The 19409-nt window shown below is 34.6% G+C and overlaps 1 protein-coding gene across 11 annotated transcripts in view; it reads right to left on the reverse strand.

Annotated features, from left to right (window-relative positions):
* The window catches only part of USP33 (ubiquitin specific peptidase 33), a 43466-nt gene that overhangs the window by 11733 nt on the left and 12324 nt on the right, over window positions 1-19409 (reverse strand). For 6 of the 11 annotated variants that reach the window (XR_012674471.1, XM_075156062.1, XM_075156059.1 and 3 more), the window contains 13 exons: window positions 17453-17552; window positions 14796-14865; window positions 13328-13441; window positions 12502-12580; window positions 9932-10352; window positions 9383-9523; window positions 6348-6460; window positions 4840-5012; window positions 4634-4737; window positions 4014-4047; window positions 3147-3192; window positions 2191-2371; window positions 811-937 (listed from right to left, as the gene is read on the reverse strand). Coding sequence is in view for 10 of the 11 variants with exons in the window: in XM_075156062.1 (XP_075012163.1) it covers window positions 811-937; window positions 2191-2371; window positions 3147-3192; window positions 4014-4047; window positions 4634-4737; window positions 4840-5012; window positions 6348-6460; window positions 9383-9523; window positions 9932-10352; window positions 12502-12580; window positions 13328-13441; window positions 14796-14865; window positions 17453-17552 (1703 nt within the window). In the remaining variant the exon portion in view is untranslated. The remainder of the gene's footprint in view (window positions 1-810; window positions 938-2190; window positions 2372-3146; window positions 3193-4013; window positions 4048-4633; window positions 4738-4839; window positions 5013-6347; window positions 6461-9382; window positions 9524-9931; window positions 10353-12501; window positions 12581-13327; window positions 13442-14795; window positions 14866-17452; window positions 17553-19409) is intronic. The other 5 variants (XM_075156064.1, XM_075156067.1, XM_075156063.1 and 2 more) reach the window with 3 other exon arrangements.

The following is a 19409-nucleotide window of genomic DNA, read 5'->3' on the forward strand; positions in this document are numbered from 1 at the left end:
GCCCACAGCCCTGTGCAGTGTTCTTTCTTGGCAATACAGCACGACCTCCACATTCCTTTTAAAGGACCTACTGAGTCAGACTCACAGGCTTAGCTCAGACAGTGGCAGGTACGAGCGCTCCTAATGAAAGTTAAAACATTCTCAGGACACATCTAATTACTTGTGCAACTCTGACACAATCTATTATTTCGCTGTCAACTTTTAGTGGAAATTTAGTCTTAGTACCAGAAATTTAGAATTTGAAATTGAGTTAAGTTGCTTTTATTATTTCAAGTACAAAAATTCCTTAGACTGAAGATGATAATAACATGACTTCTCGCTTTTCATTTCACCTTTCAGGAAAAGACCAGCCTGTAAATTCCCTGAAATTAAATTCCAACACAGTAAAACCTCTGTTGTTCCACATCCCATCTGCTAAAGACTTTCCACAATTCCCTTTAGAGCTCTAACAGTTGGAGTCTGTGTGCAAAACCTCCCTGTGTGCAGAATTTCTTTCCTCTAATTGAAAACAAGGTAATTGGTGGTCAGTTCTAACAGTTGCTTAAAGTTCTCTTTCTAGTCATCTCACTATACTTTATTTATGCAGATTTAATTTTCATTTTAAGTTCTATACATGTTTTAGCAGTGACAGAGCAACTGTTAAGGACATAACTAAAGGATTAAGTCTCTCTCCAGCATAAGCTTTTCTGGTTGGTCAAATTCTTCCACTGTAATTCTTATGGGGCAGCTAATTTCTGAAAGCTGCTCAACCACTTAAAAAGTTATTTACATACCTGACTAAAATGTATGATCGCACTTTTAATTTCTTACCTGTAGAAGAGAACATAGGCTTCTGCATTTTGCACTGTGGATTCTGATACTTCTGTGACACTCTGGTCATCAAATTCATACCACAAATTATTTAAATTGTTGCGACAATAAGCTATATAATGTCCACCTATAGTGTTAGAAGCAAAAGTTATTAAAAAGTGTCCAGAGCGGCCCATTTTACTTCCTTTTCACATATTGCATATTAAGTCCAAAAAAAGCAAGTCTTAAATAGAAGAAACATTAAATCATTAGCAGACAGGACCCGGACATTAACTCCTCTCAAACTCAGGATCAGCTTTTTTTTTTTCTGAGTTTCTATCAGCTAGTGGAAAGCTGGACACTGCTTTCAGCATATTCTTGAACTCTTCAAACAGCTTGTTGTCTAACCATGTTGTCCTGAACCATGATATTCAAATCAGAGTAAGACTATCTGAACAATTTACCCTAGTTTCCACAATGAACTCTTCAAATGTTTGCATGCTTTATAATAGAAATTAGCATAGATGTGTAACAGCTACATGATATCAAGACCATACTTAACTTGTTTTGAAGACTATTCATAATATATTTTAAATTATTACTATTTTTAAATACATATTCAACTGTCAATAACTAAATAATCAAATATCTACTAAACTAATTATGAGAAGCATCATTCAGCAAGCACTAAACGGAAGATGAAAAAGCATCCAGAAAAAACTGAAACAACTTCATCTAAACAATGGATACCTCAAGTTTGGGGAGTAGGAGGGGATGGGTAATTTCTGTAAAAGTCTATAAAGTTTCTGGCTTCAAACTTTTCTTTCTCCTATTTTCCAAATCTTATAAATACTAAAAGCACTTGGGCAGGAATGAGCTTGACATATAGCAATAAGATGGTCATTCAGCCACTAATCACTACCCATAAATAGCAATTACTGCCTATTTTGGGGTTAATTGGACAAAAAAAAACGGCATCTTTGTAGTGCTTGGTGAACTCTTTCCAAAAAAGTAAGGCATACAAAGCATCAAAACTCTAGACAAACAACAGCCGTGTAGAACAGCCGATCAACTGTTCACTTGCTGGCAAATAACATTATTTGTACATTTACACTGTTCACTTTCAATAGTACATATAGGTTTTTTTACTTAATATTCCAGGGTCTGTTCATTTTTTTCCACCTACAATTTTAATAAGGTATGCCATACAATTTCAAAGATGCATCAACTCTTTAAGAGCAAGCCATCTTATGGGTCAAGGTAAAAATCACAGCATTTATCTTTCACATTCTAATTACCAATGCTCTTCTATTTACCCCTCAATATATGAATATCATCCTTAAACAGAAGTGCTGATGTGAATATCAACTGCAAAGACAAAACAATCAACCTCATACTTACTGCTGGCAGTTCCATGATGGCAGATGACAGATAGGAGATCATAAGTCACTATTTGAGCTGGACTGTCCTTCGCAAGGAAAGGCTGAAGATCAAGGCCTTCCAAGGGAAAGGACACATGGGTCCCAATTTTTGTGGAAAACATAAGTTCATGTCTAAATCTTTTGAGATGAATGCACAATATCTGTAAGAAAGATCGACAGATTCACTCAAGAACTATATATGCTACTATTTGATATTTAATAACTACACTGTTCACACCATCTTTTCCCTTTATCATCCCAAAAAGATCACTTTTCTTTATGGCCTGAGGCAACTATCACAAGCTCTGTGTTCCATAGTTTTTTGTGTGTGGTTTTTTTTTTGTTTTTGTTTTTTTTTTTTTTAAATCAATTGTGGCTCACAGAATTAGAAATGAATTTGTAATTCTCAAAGACTTATCTTACTGACAGTATAAAAAAAAAAAACAGTCCTGAACAGTTACTAACACTGATGCAGCAATGAACAACATACTTTTTCTCTTCCTCAATGCCCCTATTGCACAATCTTGTCACAAGGGACATTAATTCTTCCTGATTATTGCAGCCATCAACTCATGTTTTGAAGTGTAAGATTGGATTACTTTTAAAATGTAAAATTACAAGCATTACTTATAGAAAAGATTTCCAGTCTGGCTGTGGTATTTAGTTCTATGATTTAGAGTATAAATAAGTTCTGCAGGCTGACAGTAACAACATAGAAAAACTCCATTCTTCTAACTTTACTTTTCATGTACAAGGTTCACTTTCTTACAGGGTGAATAATCAAACATTGCTCACATTCTTAAAACAAATGCCAATATGAAGATACGCTTTCATCATATAATATTATAAACACAATTTACTCCATGCAACTCATTAGTCTTACCACATTCCTAATCATGCAGAAAAAGTGCTTTAAAGTGCATGTAGTAACAGTACCTCAGGAAATTTTTGCACTTTGCAGAATTTCACTCCATTTCTTAACCTAAGCAAAGAAAAGAAAAAACAAACAACAAAACAACCAATACTTAATTCTGAAAAGGTTTTATTTTATTGTGCTAGATCACCACAAGTCTAAGCTGAACCCAAAATATTTCTGGAATGTAGACTAGACATGGAGTAGCCAAAATGATACAAACGACGACACTTCAGAAGAAAAGACAATCTGTACTGCTGAAAAATTCAAAGCAGCAAGTACAGATAATCAAGTTCCATCTAGATAACAGTTTCTCTTAGCATAAAGGAAAGAACTTCAAGTTTCATGAAAGCTCATTATTCAGCAAAAGAGAAAAAAGAAACCAACTAAGTTTATTTAAGAAATTACCTACAGCAGATCACCAGTTATATAACGCGGAATAACACTCTTCTTCCGTAAAGGGTTTTGAGCAGTCTTCAGACCACTTCTGTTTCTTGGTTCTTTAGTATTTAAAGCCATAGTATATTTATTTATTTTTAACACTCTTAAGTGACCTACTGCATATTAATGAAAACCTGCTAGTAACATAGAGGGCTAAAAGCTTTTATTTTATCAATCAAAAACAATTTAGAAAGGTCTAAAATTGTAAGGATCATGAAAAAGAATTAAGCACATTTGGTTTGCAATATGGTACAGTGAGTCAGTACAGTGCTTCCTGACTCCTGCACCTTTGTAATACTAAATTTCTGAAAGCCAGAACACAAGGTAGTATCAAAAGATTAATAGTACTGCGACATATCCAACAGAAATAAATGCCTCCTGATTAACAAAAGCATTAAAGCACTCAAGTTAAGACAAGTTAAAACAAAGAAAGGTAAAAGCCAGCTTACTTTTTACACCTTCCACAGCTGTACATGTTATCACCTGCAAATATCAGGGAGAAGAACAACAGCCATTATTCTCTAAATCCAAATAGTTATCCTTCAAGCGCATACATTTGATATATAAAAGTTTCAAGGGAAGTTATCTTTAGGTTGCATTCAATATTTAACAGTCGTAAGAGTGCTGACATAGCAACTAAATAGAAAGGTTCTCGGGTTTTATGCTTTCAACTATGAAGCAGTACAGCATAATCTGAAGAGACAATGCTATACAATTTAAAAGGGAAATAATTTACTAAATCCAAATTAAGGTTATGAGAATGAGTATTAATATAGTGGTTTTTGAAATTTTTATGAACCTTCAGTTGATACCATTTCATTAAAACAAATTCAGCTTTATCTGACATTTCTAAAGCAGCTTTTATGGGCATTTCTTTCCTCAAATATTCAGTTGAGTGAGAAGCTTACCTTTTTGAAATGAATGATCCCATAAGAGCAAGGAGTGACTGTATTATGGTCTAACAGGTGGCCTTTGCTTAATTGTGGGAAGCTAAGAAGATATTAATCATCTTATTGTGATAGGAGGAAAAAACCCCCGAAGAAACATGTTCATGTAATTAACCTCTTACCCTTGAGCTCATCTCTGGCGAAAAAGGCAGCAAGACAATCTTGTAAGGTTACAACTGGACCCCAAAACCAGCTAGGGACACATGAGACAACAAACCTGAAACATCATTGACAGAAAAGAAAAAAAAACAACAAATGTTCTGCCAGAAAAGCAGAAACTGGAATTTCAAAATAGATTAATAAATAAACCAACGTAAATATTATTTACCTTTTGAAATATTCCATAAAAAAAGCTATCCATCCCTGGGGGGCATACGCTTCTCCACATGACCCTGCCTTGACTAGAGATGTCTGATGACTTGCAGAATGGAGTTTAGCAAGATCTTCCTTCCCTGGAATAGGCAAGGACAGATCCTGAAAGGTCTCCAGGGTTACAGACAGCTGAAGAAGAAAACAAATGAAACAAAATAGAGTTAAGCTTGAAGAGAAACAGCAATTAAATTGAATTCTGTAAAGTTCACCAGTAACTACTAAGTCACTGTATAGTTGAAAAGTGCACTAGGTAGCAAATTAATTATAAATAAGGAGATGTAAGAATTCATTTTCTAAAAAAGAGGAAGAAAAAATAACATTTTAGAGTGAACTCGCACACTGTTATCACTGAAGCATTGTTTTTTAAGTTGTTATTAATTATTTGTCTTCCTACCAGTCATAAAAAGCATTGTGATTTTTGCCTCAGGCTCCTGTTATACAAGCTAGTTTCAGAAAGCTTCAGCCCATTGTTTTGACAGTATTTGACTTTGACGTTATCTTGACCTGATGTAACTGGATCCGCTGCAAGGAGACCCAGCTGTGCATTTTCTTTCTCCCATGCTTGATTTAGTGATCACATAGTCACAGAGTAAAACATCAAGCAAACTCTAAAAATTCTTATTTGTTTTTTTTGAACTTGTTCACCAGATTAGCCTGAGGTCTCAGTATTCTTAGATCTAAAGCAAGGGAAGCAGTAAGGGCATGCAACTGCATCAGGGTTAGGTTTAAACTTTATGTTGAGAAACTTGTCCCCAGTGCAAAGATTTGGATATCCAATGTTTGCTATTATTGCTTTGAAACTAAAGGGGTCCACTAGACATGTTTAGACAATTGACTTTTTTTAAATGATCACGTGTGCTGTTCTAAGTAATTCTATCAGCAAGTAGTACAGAAAAAAAATCAACTGTTCCTATATTGCACCACATCTTGCAGTAGAGGACAACTTCAGAAAGCAGTTAATGATTCATATAACCTGTAAAAGTAAGTGTCTTTACCTGGATTTTTTGAAAGACATGCGTTTTCTTAGCCTCAATCTACCTGATAAGACTGTTATAGCAGTATGACTGGACTACCGTCTTTTGCTTTTCTTTGTAACATGTACCTGAGAACTTATGACAGCAGCAGGTATGAATTAGGATATTCAGAACATTACTAGAAACTAATCATACCTAAGTGAAGTTGAAGAGCAAGCCTCTTTCTCCATCCTTGCTGTAAACCAATTCTCAAAATGTTATTTTTCAGCTCTGAGTAAACATCCAGCTCAATGAAAGCAAGCTAGTCTAAATACAAAGCGCTGGTAGTAGCTGCTATTACTATTTGAGTGAACAAGTGTGAAACAACCTAACCTTCTGAGGAAATCTGCCACAAAAGAATAAAGTTACCAGAGAACAACTGTATTCGTAAAAAGTATTTGTATTAGGGAAAAAAACATATCAAAAGCTAGAACTTCCCCTCCTTACTCACCCGATCACAAGTCAAGCACTGTACTGAGCTTATTATAGTCCCATCAAATATATCAGAGATAACACTCCTGTACTTCTTGCGCTTCTTCCTTTTTGGCGATGATACAGTTGAAACTATAAAACGACAAAAATAAAATGCTGAAAGTAAATCAAGATACAGTGGATTCTGATTTCCTTCAACTTTGCATAATAGAATTAGAGATCACACATATTTAGGATTAAATTATAAGCCAAGCCTTGTTTTCTATTTACTAAATATTTCTTAGAAATTACACAATCAGATTACTGCTAGTACCAGGCAATTCATGCAGGTTCCTCAAGCAATTTATAGGGGACAAACACCAGGAAGTTTTGCTTCTCTTTAAGTAAAAGTCAAACTGCCAGTCTTGAAATCTACAGCCTACTGCCAAGAGATTCATCTTGGCAGGAATCCCCCAAGGTATAAACTTAAAAAGGCACATTCTACCTGACATATAATTTGATCACATCTTTCCAGGAAGTTTTAACCATGTTGGGCCGAAGAGCTCATACACAAGCTTATTGTACCACAACACTGATGACACTGGGTTGAAGCAGACTAGATTTACTACTAGAGTCCAGCCTAACAGCAGCTTATTAAAAAAAATAAAGTAAAACTCCAAGCCAATGACATGTGCTCCCCACCCAAATCCACTGCTAATTAGGTAAACACACCAGAGCAGTCTCTTGGGCTCTACAGATTACTGGAATGGTAGGCTAAAATGAAGACCACAAAACCTCTTCTGGAGTCAGTACATTACCCAAGAGACCACTCAAAAGTCTTGCATGAGTCAAAGGCAAGCTCTGCCAAAATGCTGACAGCCAGTAACAAGATAGGCAGTGAAACATGGAAATAATTACAGTGAAAAGGAAACTGAATTACTCCAATAAATCTTTCACATAGAACACAACCTCTCAAGACTCCTTTGTGCATAAAGAGTTTGCCCATAAGCAAACTGTCCAGCAGTATTATATATTCTCTCTGTATCATCCCATACCTAGAAAGGTGTCTAAAACAATAGAAAAGTCTGAATTCAAAAGTATCTCCAGCAGAAAGAACATCCGTTAGAAGTAATCTGAAAAACCCTCTTTTCCACAATGCATCAGATATATTTTATTTGTCATGGACACAAACTGCCTCATACAATTTATCCACACTAACAAACAGCAGGAACAAATGGAAGACACTGACAAGCAGGGGCATCTTAGAATTGTGAAACCCAACAGACACCACATGCTTTCAGCAAGGGGGAAATGGAAGAGAAGAAGGGAATAGGTGTGTTTTAATTAGTTATTAGCTCCCAGACACAAGTCCTAGCACACTCGGGAATTGCCCTAGCATTATGGGGAATTAAAAAAAAACCAACACCTTGTGAGCTTGCAAATAGCTGCCACACTATGCCCCTAGCCAGTTCTACTGTATACATATCTATTCCCTCAATACTCAATAAAGATGACCAGGAGTTAAATTATTAGGAAGTGACAAAAATCAGTAGTCTAGATTGGAAGGGACCTTTGGACATCATTTACTGAAAGAGTGGTCAGGCCTTGGAACAGGCTGCCCAGGGAAGTGGTGGAGTCACCATCCCTGGAGGTATTTAAAAGACGTGTAGATGAGGCCCTTAGGGACATGGTGTAGTGGGCATGGTGGTGTTGGGTTGACGGTTGGACACGATGATCTTAGAGGTCTTTTCCAACCTGTATGATTCTATGATTCTATGATTCTATCATCTGGTACACTCTCTGTTCAAAGCAGCTCTAGTTGAACTTTGGAATATCCATCTCCAAGAACCTCGGGGTACCTCTAGGCTCCCGCCTCCGTTCCAGTATTCAACTACTCAATGGAAAGATTTTTTTCCTTCCATCTAATAGAAATTTTTCTTTCTGCAACTTGCTTCCATTTCTGTTTGCTGCATGGCTTCAAGAACAGTCTGGCTCTGCCTTCTCTATAACCACCCATAATGCTGATGACAGCAACAGTTCCCCTTTAGCCTTTCCTTCTCCAAGCTGAACAAACCCAACTCTCTCAGCCTCTCCTTGTATATGACAGGCTCCAGCCACCTAGTATCTCTTCCGACAGACTCACTTCAGTTTGTCTAAAACCTTTATGTAATGATGAAGCCAAAACTGCAGACAGTAGTACAGGTGCAGTGTCAAAACTGCTGAACAAATGAACCAAAGAGGTCAATGATTTAAGTACATTAAATCATTGTCATTCAACATCAATGCTAAAGCATTAAAAGGATAACATGAACATTTTCAGAACTTACCCTTAACAGCCTGTTGAATGAAAGAGGATCACAATATTAAAGTGGTAGGAGTTTTTTGGTTTGGTTTAATATTAGCCTTAAAAGCATGTTCCAAAAGATGAGCTTTTATTAAAATAGTCTACTGTTAGACAAATAAGGGCAAAAAAAAAAAAAAAATCATATATTGTTCCTTGTACCATAAAGCTGCACCGTCTTGCATCTAAAGGCAATAAAAGTCTAAACATTCTGGATGCTGATAAACACATCATACTGTGGAAGGTGCCAAAAGAAATACTCTACACCGCAAAGACAGTAACAACCAGAAAGCAGCTAGCATTTACAAGTTTATCTACAGTATAGGTACACGTGGCTCCTTAAACCTTAATAGAATAAAATGTTGACTTACTGAACTTCTGCTGAAGAACCAATGTGCGTGTTCTCTGAAAAGCATTACCTTTTTGTGGGTACTAACTTCTCCCACGTTCTCCCTCCCTTCAAACCAGTGCAATTGAGAAAGTTGTCTAAAAATATTATTTCATCCTCCCAAAGCAGAGGGAAATTCATGCTTCGAAAGAATCAGAATTTTACAGAAGTAAAGGGAGTCTTATATGTCCAGCTTATATAATGCTCCCTCTCCCCACTGGGGATAGGGGATAAAAAACCCCTAAGAACAACACTGCATTGCTATGCAAGACATAAGAAACAACAAAATGAAAACTGTAATACAGAGCAATTCAGTACCAGAAGGGAGAAAATAAAAGGCCTATACCTTTTTTGTGGACTGGTGCCAGCGAAGAGCACGATGCGAATGATTTTGGAGGACTGTTTGATAAGCGTGTGTTCATCCCTTCATTTGATGATGGGGTTTGGGCTGCAGATATATCATTCATGTGGACATCACTGATGTACTCTGCAATTAATATTTGCATTATTTCATAAATTCTACCAAAAAATGTACTGCAGAATGAACAGACACAATAGTAATTTATTTAACCACACTGTCAGGTCACTGGACATTTAGGAATTAATTTCAATTCACATACCTTTAAGTTAAAAACAAAACCAAAAAACCCCACTTTTCTGGGTTATCTGAAACCTTACCCAGTACAAATCTTCAGCTTTTCAAGGGAATTCAAAACACCTAAACTAAACACTTAAAACTGAAAAAATAAATTGAAGAAGGTGCATTGTTTACAAGTAAATCTATCTACCCTATTTAAACTATACCTCTCTATTGTATTCTACAACTCATTTCCAATCACACAGATATTCTGGCTAAGAATTTGACTATTTCAATTGCACATTAGTAATGCATTACCCGAGAATCTGCTGTGTATCTGTACTTTGACAGTTCCTTGATTATTTAAAAATTCAGTCGCCTCTGAAGCAGTGTTCGTGTCTTTTTCCACGTCTTCCATAGAATTTGCTCGTTTAAGCTTGTTGCTTGATATTTTTTCTTTCTGCCAATCTTTGGATGTGATTGAGTTGTTATCATCATCCTGAATTAACATGGTTGTCTCTGCAGGATCCTCTAAGACAGGTTTGAAAATAGTGTCATTTTCTGTTTTATCACAGGTACCACAGGATTCACAAGGCTGAAAGCCTACATCTGACTGGCTCTTGTCTTCTTCCATACTCTCTTCAACACTCATAGACTGCGCTTCTTCCAGTTCTACAACTGGTTCTTTAAGTTCTTCATGAAGCAAATCCATTAGACAACGCAAAAATTCTTGTGCATCCTAGGATTTTAAACAAGTTTTACAATATTATTGCATTTTATTTGGAAGATATTAAAGTCAAATCAGGAAAAGATACAGATTGCTAAAACAAAAGCTACAGCTGGCTGTTAAAGAAGAATAAGGTAAATTCCTCTGTCCCAGGTCTAATGTTCAAAAGAAATTTCATTTCCAGACCACATGTTTGTTTCCTGCATACATTTCTTGCATGTCATAAGTAATCATCATACAAGTTTCCTCCAAAACACTTCAATTCCCAAAAATCTTATTTCAACAACTTAAACAAAAACACTGCCATAGCTTACATGAATGATAAATTTAACTCAAGCAACTACCAACAATGTGGTCAGACTCCAGCTTTGCTGGTAATGGAACGTTTTAGGGACAGTTTTTTTAAAACCTTATGCAGCATCTTCAGCAAAGCAATCAGAGCATTGCTTTCACTGGGCATGGAATTACTTTATTAAAAAGTATTATGATGTACTTAGCCCATTTTTCCAATTGCACCACACTGCCAACAAGATCTTAATTCTTCTTCTCAAGCCTGGACAAGATTCCTCAACTATCAGTGTTTCCACAAAGAGCTGTCAAGTATTACTACAAGTCTAATCAGTGTTTGGAAATATCTTAAAAGCCACCAAATTTCAACAAACCACACTGCAGCTTGGTTCCTGGCAATAGAGAATATCTAATAAAGCAAGCATACGAGAAAACAATAGCCTCTTCTTGGCCACTACTACTGCTTCTATATTTTCCTATTTTCCTTTTTGTATTTTGGTTGTTCATAATAATAGTTTTTGCTGCTCAACATTCCCATCCATCATAGCAATTACTTATTAAGCTCACAACTGCTGAATAGAAAACATACTTTTTCTTAAAAACTGTAACAGATTTGAGTTTTGGGTTTAGGTAATGAAAAAAATCTAATACACCTTGCTGATAATCCTTTTACAAAAAAAAAAAAAAAAAGACTCAAGCCTTGAGACACAGATTAACTGATAAACATTCTTCATTGAGCAAAAGAACTAAAGAATTCCTTTTTCTCCCTGAATATTGGACATGGCTGCCCAATTGGCTGCCCAACTTGTGAGGCCGGGCAATAGGAGAGTGTTGGTCATGAAAGACCTGCTTTGTTTTAATTGTTGCCATGAAACCTACTAAACATACAACTGAAGCGCGATCCAGGCAGAACCTTAAAAGGTTCTCATTAAGTGTTGCTCTGCATGGAAAAAGACATTCTCATCAGTGTTCAAAGCTGCGAGAACCAAGTTTCCATATGGTTTCTATTCAGTTATCAAGATTGATTTTCTACTTTCCCAGAAATTCATGTGGCTCTTAAGAAATTCATGAGTAAATTAAAAAACATTGAGATTACTATTTAAACATTTACTTTACAGCTACATTTGAACATTAAAGCATGTGTTCTAATCCTCCACTCCACAAATATGAAACATACTAACTGAAACAGCAAAATTCCTTTGAATAACAGCAGATTCCTGAAAGATATTAGTAAGCTTTTCTAATTACAGAGTTTAAATTTTTCCTCTAGCCCAAAACCTTTTAATAAAGTACTGCAAACTGTATGAAAGCAGCAAGATACTGTATGAAGGATCAACTGAAGAATGCCTTTACTACATAATAATCCATGCCTCTTTAACAGATTACCAATTTACAGTTCCCACAATACTGCTTACAAAACACAGAGCGGTGGGTTTTTTAGCGGTGGGATGCTAAATGAAAACTGGATACTGTGTACACAGAACTGGTAGATGAATATAAAAATCTATTATATTCTTTTCTATTTTTGAACACCTTTATTTTGTGTTCTGGGACTGCTCAAATATTAGCAGCATTATTTCACACAAAGGAAAAGTTTTAGATATGTATTATTTTAATTTTCCTGAAAAAAGAAAAACGGACTTATTCTCAGAAGTTGAAGGTCTTTCAAGAATTTGATATAAACAAACATAAAACCCGACTTAACTGTTGATGGTTCAGTTTCAAATGATCTACATTTGAAGCATATAAACTAAAGTTTATGTTGCATTTGTTTTAAACAAATATAGCAAGCATGGTAACTTACCTCTTATTTTTAAATTTAATGCTTAACTTTATGGCTTAGGCAGATTTAAAAGACATCAGAAAGTTTTACCTGTTGAGAGTAGCCTCGAAATGTTGGATTAACAGTTTTAATTCCTTGAAATAAACCAGTAGGAACAACAGAACCAGGCCTAAAAAAAAAGTTTCAAAAATATAAATGTACATAAAAAAGCAACCATTTAAGTGGAATTTTCTATCTTTATTGGGATTATAATTTTACCTGCAACTAAAAAATAACACATCTAACACCAATAATATTAATCTTAACCAAACATAATATTGATATTGAATAACTAACAATACGATTTTTTTTAAATCTGCCATCCAACAGAAATGGAGACTGTATCAAGACTTTTACACCACATTTCTTGTCAGAGAATCAGATGACAAATCAGACATACTCTTGGCACTATGCACAATTACTGTTTCTTTACCTTTGTCTTTTATTTTGAAGTATTTTCTTAGACAGAGATAACAGAAATTCCATATAAGGAAGTAAGATAAATTGATAAAACATTGATACAGAATGAAGGTCACAGAGAGGATCAAGTAGTTAAACATTTCAGATATATTTCTGGCAGATATAAACTTATTTTTAAAAGCTTAATGCTACTTTGTATACTGTTTATCATCTATTTCTTGTCAGATCTCCCTTACTACAATTTACATAAATTATTTCTCCTATCTTTGGCAGATATGGAAAAGAACAGGTTATAAGGAGTGTTTAAATCTTGCAAGTCAGTCTTTCCTTCCTTAATTTATAAGAGTAATTCTGTGATACACACAAAATAAAAATTAGAAACCCAGGACAGATTAATGCATCCTTCATGACTCTGGATTTTATTTGTAATAATTTCATCACCAAAATGATACAATACCTGCTTTTGTGCCAGAGTTCCGTCATCAGTTTGAGGTAACTTTTACAAATTGCTGGTTTCTTATCTGTTCGGGCTAAGCCTCCACAGTCAAGAAAAAAGTGCGTCAAAGGTGGGCTGATTAAAAAGAAGAAAACAGTATTTTTTTCAGGTTGTTTCACATTGTTAAAATACAAGAGGAAATCCGCATTTCATACAAAATTATTAAAAAAAGAGTAATACTATTATGTAATTGAACAATTCCATTTCCTACATCTTTAAATGCTGCAACTGAACATTCCTAGTAGGACAACTTCAGCAGTAAAGCAATACTGCTTTTCAAACATATTCCAACATCTGTTAAAGCACCAGAATCGTCTAATGGGATTCAAATTCAAGGCAATTCCTATTAGCCATCACAGTACCCATGTACCACTACAGCAACAATCACCATAAGCCTAGTCCATAAATAGCATCTTAAACAAATCTTCTTTCCTCTAGAATGCAATAGTGCCACATAATGTTTGTAGGTAAATAATTTATACTTAAATGATTATTTATCCGTTTACTTCATGCAGTGTTGCCAACTCACATACTCTCTCACTTCTCTCCCTTCAACTCCCTTTTGAAGTCACAATCCCTCATACAGGTTGGACCTATTTTTATTGAAGAAAGCAGATATCCTAGCACACTTGCAAAATTTGGCATTTGTCAACAGAATAATTTCCTCATGATTAGATGCCTTGTCCACTTCTTCACCTTCTAGAGAGATTTGCCTCAGTTCTCCTCTCCCTCAACAAAGGATTTCAGTGAGGCCTACTTAGCCCTGTATTCTGTCTTGGATTGCAACCAAAAGCAGATGCATACAGTAAGCATATACGATATATGCCCAAGTACTGTCCCGCCTAACCATTTTGAGTGCAAGAAACTTCAGAGTTGGATAGTGTTTTTATCTCTTCATCTTTTGTAGATTTCTCTGTTATGAACTTGTCTGGTATCCCCATGGGATGAGAAGATTTTGTATTCTAGCCAATCCTATGCTATGATTTAGCATAGAATGTCCCAGATGCATTGTTTGTAAGGACTGAATTTGGATCTTTTGATCTTAACATGTCTCTTTTTTTTAATTAGTGTTTATTCTTATGCATTTCCTTTCATTTATTCTGTAGCAGGGGGGAAAAAAAAAAACAACAACCCACAAATTTAATAGCTTTTATCAGATTTTCTTCTAATTTTTAGAACTGCGTGTATTTTTATTTAGAACGGTGAGGAATTAGAATGAAACAGAAAAAGCTGAGCAGCCCATATACCCTAATACTTCTTTTTTTTTTTCCCCTATCAGTGACACAACTGTTTGTAGTATATAACACTGAGATTTAACAAATACACATCATCTTCCATGGTAATGCAGCCCTTCAAAATCCTTAAGTCCACCTTGAGAAAATGCATATATAAGCAAATATAAAATTACATTTATGACTATTTTCCTTACCAGTTGGAAAGAGCTTGTAAAGCTGCATTCATGTAACAAGTGTTCCCAATATTTTTTAATCCTGTTAGACCTGAAAAAGAGAATGAATATTCAGCAAGTCTGTTAATCCAATATAAGACATATTAAGGAAAACACTTCCTAGAAAATATGTATTTATTAAAATATTCATGTAACACTTCTGATGCCAATTATAATGCAGAGTTGTAACTAAAAGAAACATAGGATTCCTAAAGGAATACTAATCTAACTGGAAGAAGTAATTAAGTGTTTTGATTTTGGCTGACTAAAACACTTCAGGCAAGTAGGCTGTATTTCATCTTAATAACTTTTGATGTTTTATGACAGCTGCAGATTGTAATTTAAAATATTTTTATCAATATTTGAGTTTTACTTGAACTTAATGATTTACCTGTTGAGTTAAATTGTTGCTATGCTGCGTTCGTAACCATTAATCATACTAACAAAAGCTTCTCAAGGAAGATTTCATTCTTCTGTCTCCAGTTCAGGCTAGTAGTCAGATTACACCAAACATTCAAAACCTACTCAGCATGAGATTATCCCAGAATCAGAATTATAATTACCTATGATCAATCTTTTTCTATGCCAATTATATACCCTTACTTTCATACACAGACTGCTCAGTTTAGACTTCCCCACAGAATTTATTTTCAAGCCCAGATTGTTTACTTTCGTTACTGATATCCACATATAGTTTTTCCACACACATGACAGTTACAATTAACATCTATTCTTTCAGTGATTATGGAGTCATGAAAAATGCTCTCTAAATATTTGAGGAGAGGCTACTTAAACAAGTCATAATTATCATATGATCTCAATTAAAAAAAAAATTAATCTGAAACACTTGCTATTCATAGCTACTGAAGTGTTAGATTAATGAAGTAATTAATTTCAAAATAAAATTGCTTTTGTGTGAGAAAACAGTAACTTTTATAAGCAAAGAATCAATAAGACTGGAAAACTTAAAATATTCAGCAATCAACACCACTGGCTCTATACAATAGTTGAAGTATAGGAACCACCCCGATCATTTTAGTTTGTGGCAGAAAAAAAAACCTTACTAAGAAAATCCTTTTACATCTAGAAAACAGTTTGGTTGAATTTTCTAATACACAGAACTGCATTTTTAAGTTTTAAAAGGTTCTTCTATCTGTCTGAAAGGAAATATAGTCCTGCTTCCCACATCTGAACCTGCATTCTGCCCTTCCAATTTCTGCTACAAAAAGGATAGTCACTCTTACTGAAATTGGAAAGTAAGAACAGTCATAGGATTTTTTTTTTTTTTCTTTTTTAACAGCATAAGATATATCAGGAAGATAGTCTCACTGCAGTTTTCCAGCCTGCAGTGTTGCAAGTAAAGTTTTTGAACAGACTTCTTTTCTTGCAAAGATATATTCTAATATTTGCTTCATCAAAAGCATTTCAAAAGAATTTTAAGAACAAAGTTAAAATGGAGCTAAAGAAGTTTTTTCCTTTACATTTGGGAAATGTATTTAACACAGTCACATCAATATTACTGGGAACTTTAATGCAATTCTACTTGTATATTACTTCTATGTAAGTTATATTCCCAAAAATATTAATAGGACAAGAAGATAAACAAATACATACATTGCTAGGAGAAACTAACTGGAAATAAAACACATGGTTTAATAATTTAAGGGCAGATGGCAAATTAGTGGGGTGGTGACATATCCAGAAAGACCGTGCCAAACAACAGAAGGGGCAAAGTAGGTTTTTTGGCCAATGTCAGCAGACTTAGGAGAGGGAAAGCTGGCAGTAGATGAGTAAAGGAGAAATGAGATCCATAAATTGGAAGAACTCTTTTATCATCACTGATGGAAAACACACTGCCTTGACATATGCATTGGCATCTCAAAAACAATAGCTTAACAATCTGCTGGTCAGATTTTTCTGAGAAAATGGTAGTTAGAAGTATTTTCTTTGCTAACAAATACACATTTTTAAAATTATCAATATCAATTTGAGACTTGTAAGAAATAATTATTATGTTCTCTTACGAAATGAGAAATTGAGGCTTCACTGTTTGGGGTTTCATCCACTCTCATCTTCATCTTTACAATAGTTTAATATTAGGGGTAACCTAATACCAGGGTAACCTTTTATACCAGGAAGGTAACCTTTTATACCAGGAAGGTAACCTTTTATACCAGGAAGTTTGGCAGTGCATGAAATCCATTACTGAAAAGGAGAAAACAAAAAACCAAAAAGCCATACTGCTTTTTTTCTGCAGGCTCAGAAAACGGTTACCCAAAATGCAGGAAAGCATTCAAATCAGGAACCTTTTAGGACAGGAGAAAATATTAGAACAGATTTTATAAAAGCCTACTTTTACCAGAGTGGCTAGAACACCAGCTACACTAAGTACTATTCCAACATGCTTTCTTATTTTTGTTACTGCTTGCATGGGTACACTACATTTACCACCGCAGCCTCTGTTCTGAAGGTAAGTAAAGATTGCTGCAATAACAGTGAAACTAAAAATAAGAATCATAGTTGGAGCAGAACAGGAAACAGTTCCACTTAGAATAGAACGAGCATATAGCTGGAGAACAGACTTGGAGACATACACGTGTGATAAAGGGCAATAAAGCGCTGGATTTTGCTTTTATTACCTCTAGTCTTTAACTCATCTTCTTCCACTTCTATATCTAAGTCATCAAATACAGCTGCTAGTGGAATCTTCAGTGTGGGATTACTAGGTATTTTAAAATCCTTATAAGGAGAAAAAGAAAAAAGTGTATTTACTTGTATTTATTAATTTTCCTCTTAATTGAGCTTACATATAATTTCATCAACAAATCTAGGAACTGAAAATTATGTGAATGCATTTTGAAATCTCACTGCATATAAAGTGAGACTAATAGGATCCCACAGCTACCCTGATAAAGTTTACTAAGAAAAACCCCACGTTTTTCAGATTAGCAGTGACAACATTGCATGATTTTATGACAACAGATGAAGAGTCAAACAAAGCAAGTTATAGTATTTCTTTCCCTTGGATAACAAACAGTAAGCCAGCATTGAAAAACTAACACAGTAGTCATCACATAAAAGTTAGCATATATGTTTTTGATATGCCACCAGATGGCTCACTACATTTAACGAAGACAAATTAAACTGTTGGAAACAAAATGTACAAATAGAGAAACAGAGTATTAGGCAGGCAGACATTTATTGCATGACAAGCTCTTTTTGTGAGCATATAAATAAAAGTTCTAAACAAAATAGTTGACAGACTTTGTAAGTTCTACTATAATTCTGTAGATTATAGAAAAATCTATAATCTACAGATTTTTCTGTATATTATACGCATTCCCCTGGAAGATTAAAACAAGTTAAGTATAATAGAACAGAAGTTCAGAAGTCTGAACCCAGCTTTATATCAAGTCACCAGAATCTCTGGACAAGAGAAAATAAAAAAAAAAAAAAAAATTCCAATGGTACTATTCCAATTGACCTGCTGGCATTTTATGACAAAATGACCAGATTGTGTTCATATTAAATACTAAACTTTGAAGTGAAACTACTAAAGGATATTTCATCTTTACACATATTGAAAAACTGCCCATCTTTCTGTCCAACCTGTGCATCACGGTATCTCTTCCATAGCTCTATGACTCAAGCAAAACAATTTTAGAAATACTGTACTTGTACTTGTGTCAGTTTTAACTGAGTTACCTGTGATTTTTTTAAGCACATTAAATATGCAATAAAGAAATAACACCTTTTTTTGAGATAGATGCATTATGCCAATCATACTTAAGAAATTGCAGCATAACTTTCTCCAAGACAATACTTATCTAGAGAAGATACTATCAGAGTGAACAGTATTGATGCCAGTGAAGACTAATGTAACCAGGAGAAGATAACAAAACAACAAACCTAAACAAGCCTTGTTGAAATTGCAGCAGAAGACAAGCAAATAGTATACTGCAAAATTCTCTGTATAACGTCTGCTTTGTCATTTTTTTTCCTCTAACTTGTCTCCAATACTAGCTAATGCTTTATTCATTATCTTACTCTCCAGCTACTATGTTAATAATATAATTATTAATTAATAAATGTGGAGTAAGGAACAGCTTTGCACTTTTATAAAGTCTTGTCTTTGATGACATAATAATATAAAACATTATAATCTTAAGCCTATGTTTTACTCGACTAATATCAACTTCCCCGATACTGGCCGTATTTTTCTCCTTGGCATATTTATACTCCTTGGCAATCCTAACTGCCATAGAACACTGTTAGCATTCTCCTGATTTCTAGTTTGATACATATTTTTCCACATGGATCTTACACAATGTATTTGTCATTCTACATCAAAATTACACACATATATAGAATATACACAGGTTACTACTGCCTCCTTAGTAAATTCTTGCATAGTAGTTGAATTCTTAACTATTCAGGAGTTTTTGTGTGTATACCACTCCGTTGGAAAAATTTTCCCACACACATATACATACACAAAAATCAAGACCTTTTCAGTCATTTATCAAAACTGAAAACTAGACATGTTTACACCTCAAACTAAGTTATAGGAATCCCTTTAAGTGTCTTATATTACCA

The sequence above is a fragment of the Calonectris borealis genome, chromosome 8 (assembly GCF_964195595.1).
Source record: "Calonectris borealis chromosome 8, bCalBor7.hap1.2, whole genome shotgun sequence".
Taxonomy (NCBI): domain Eukaryota; kingdom Metazoa; phylum Chordata; class Aves; order Procellariiformes; family Procellariidae; genus Calonectris; species Calonectris borealis.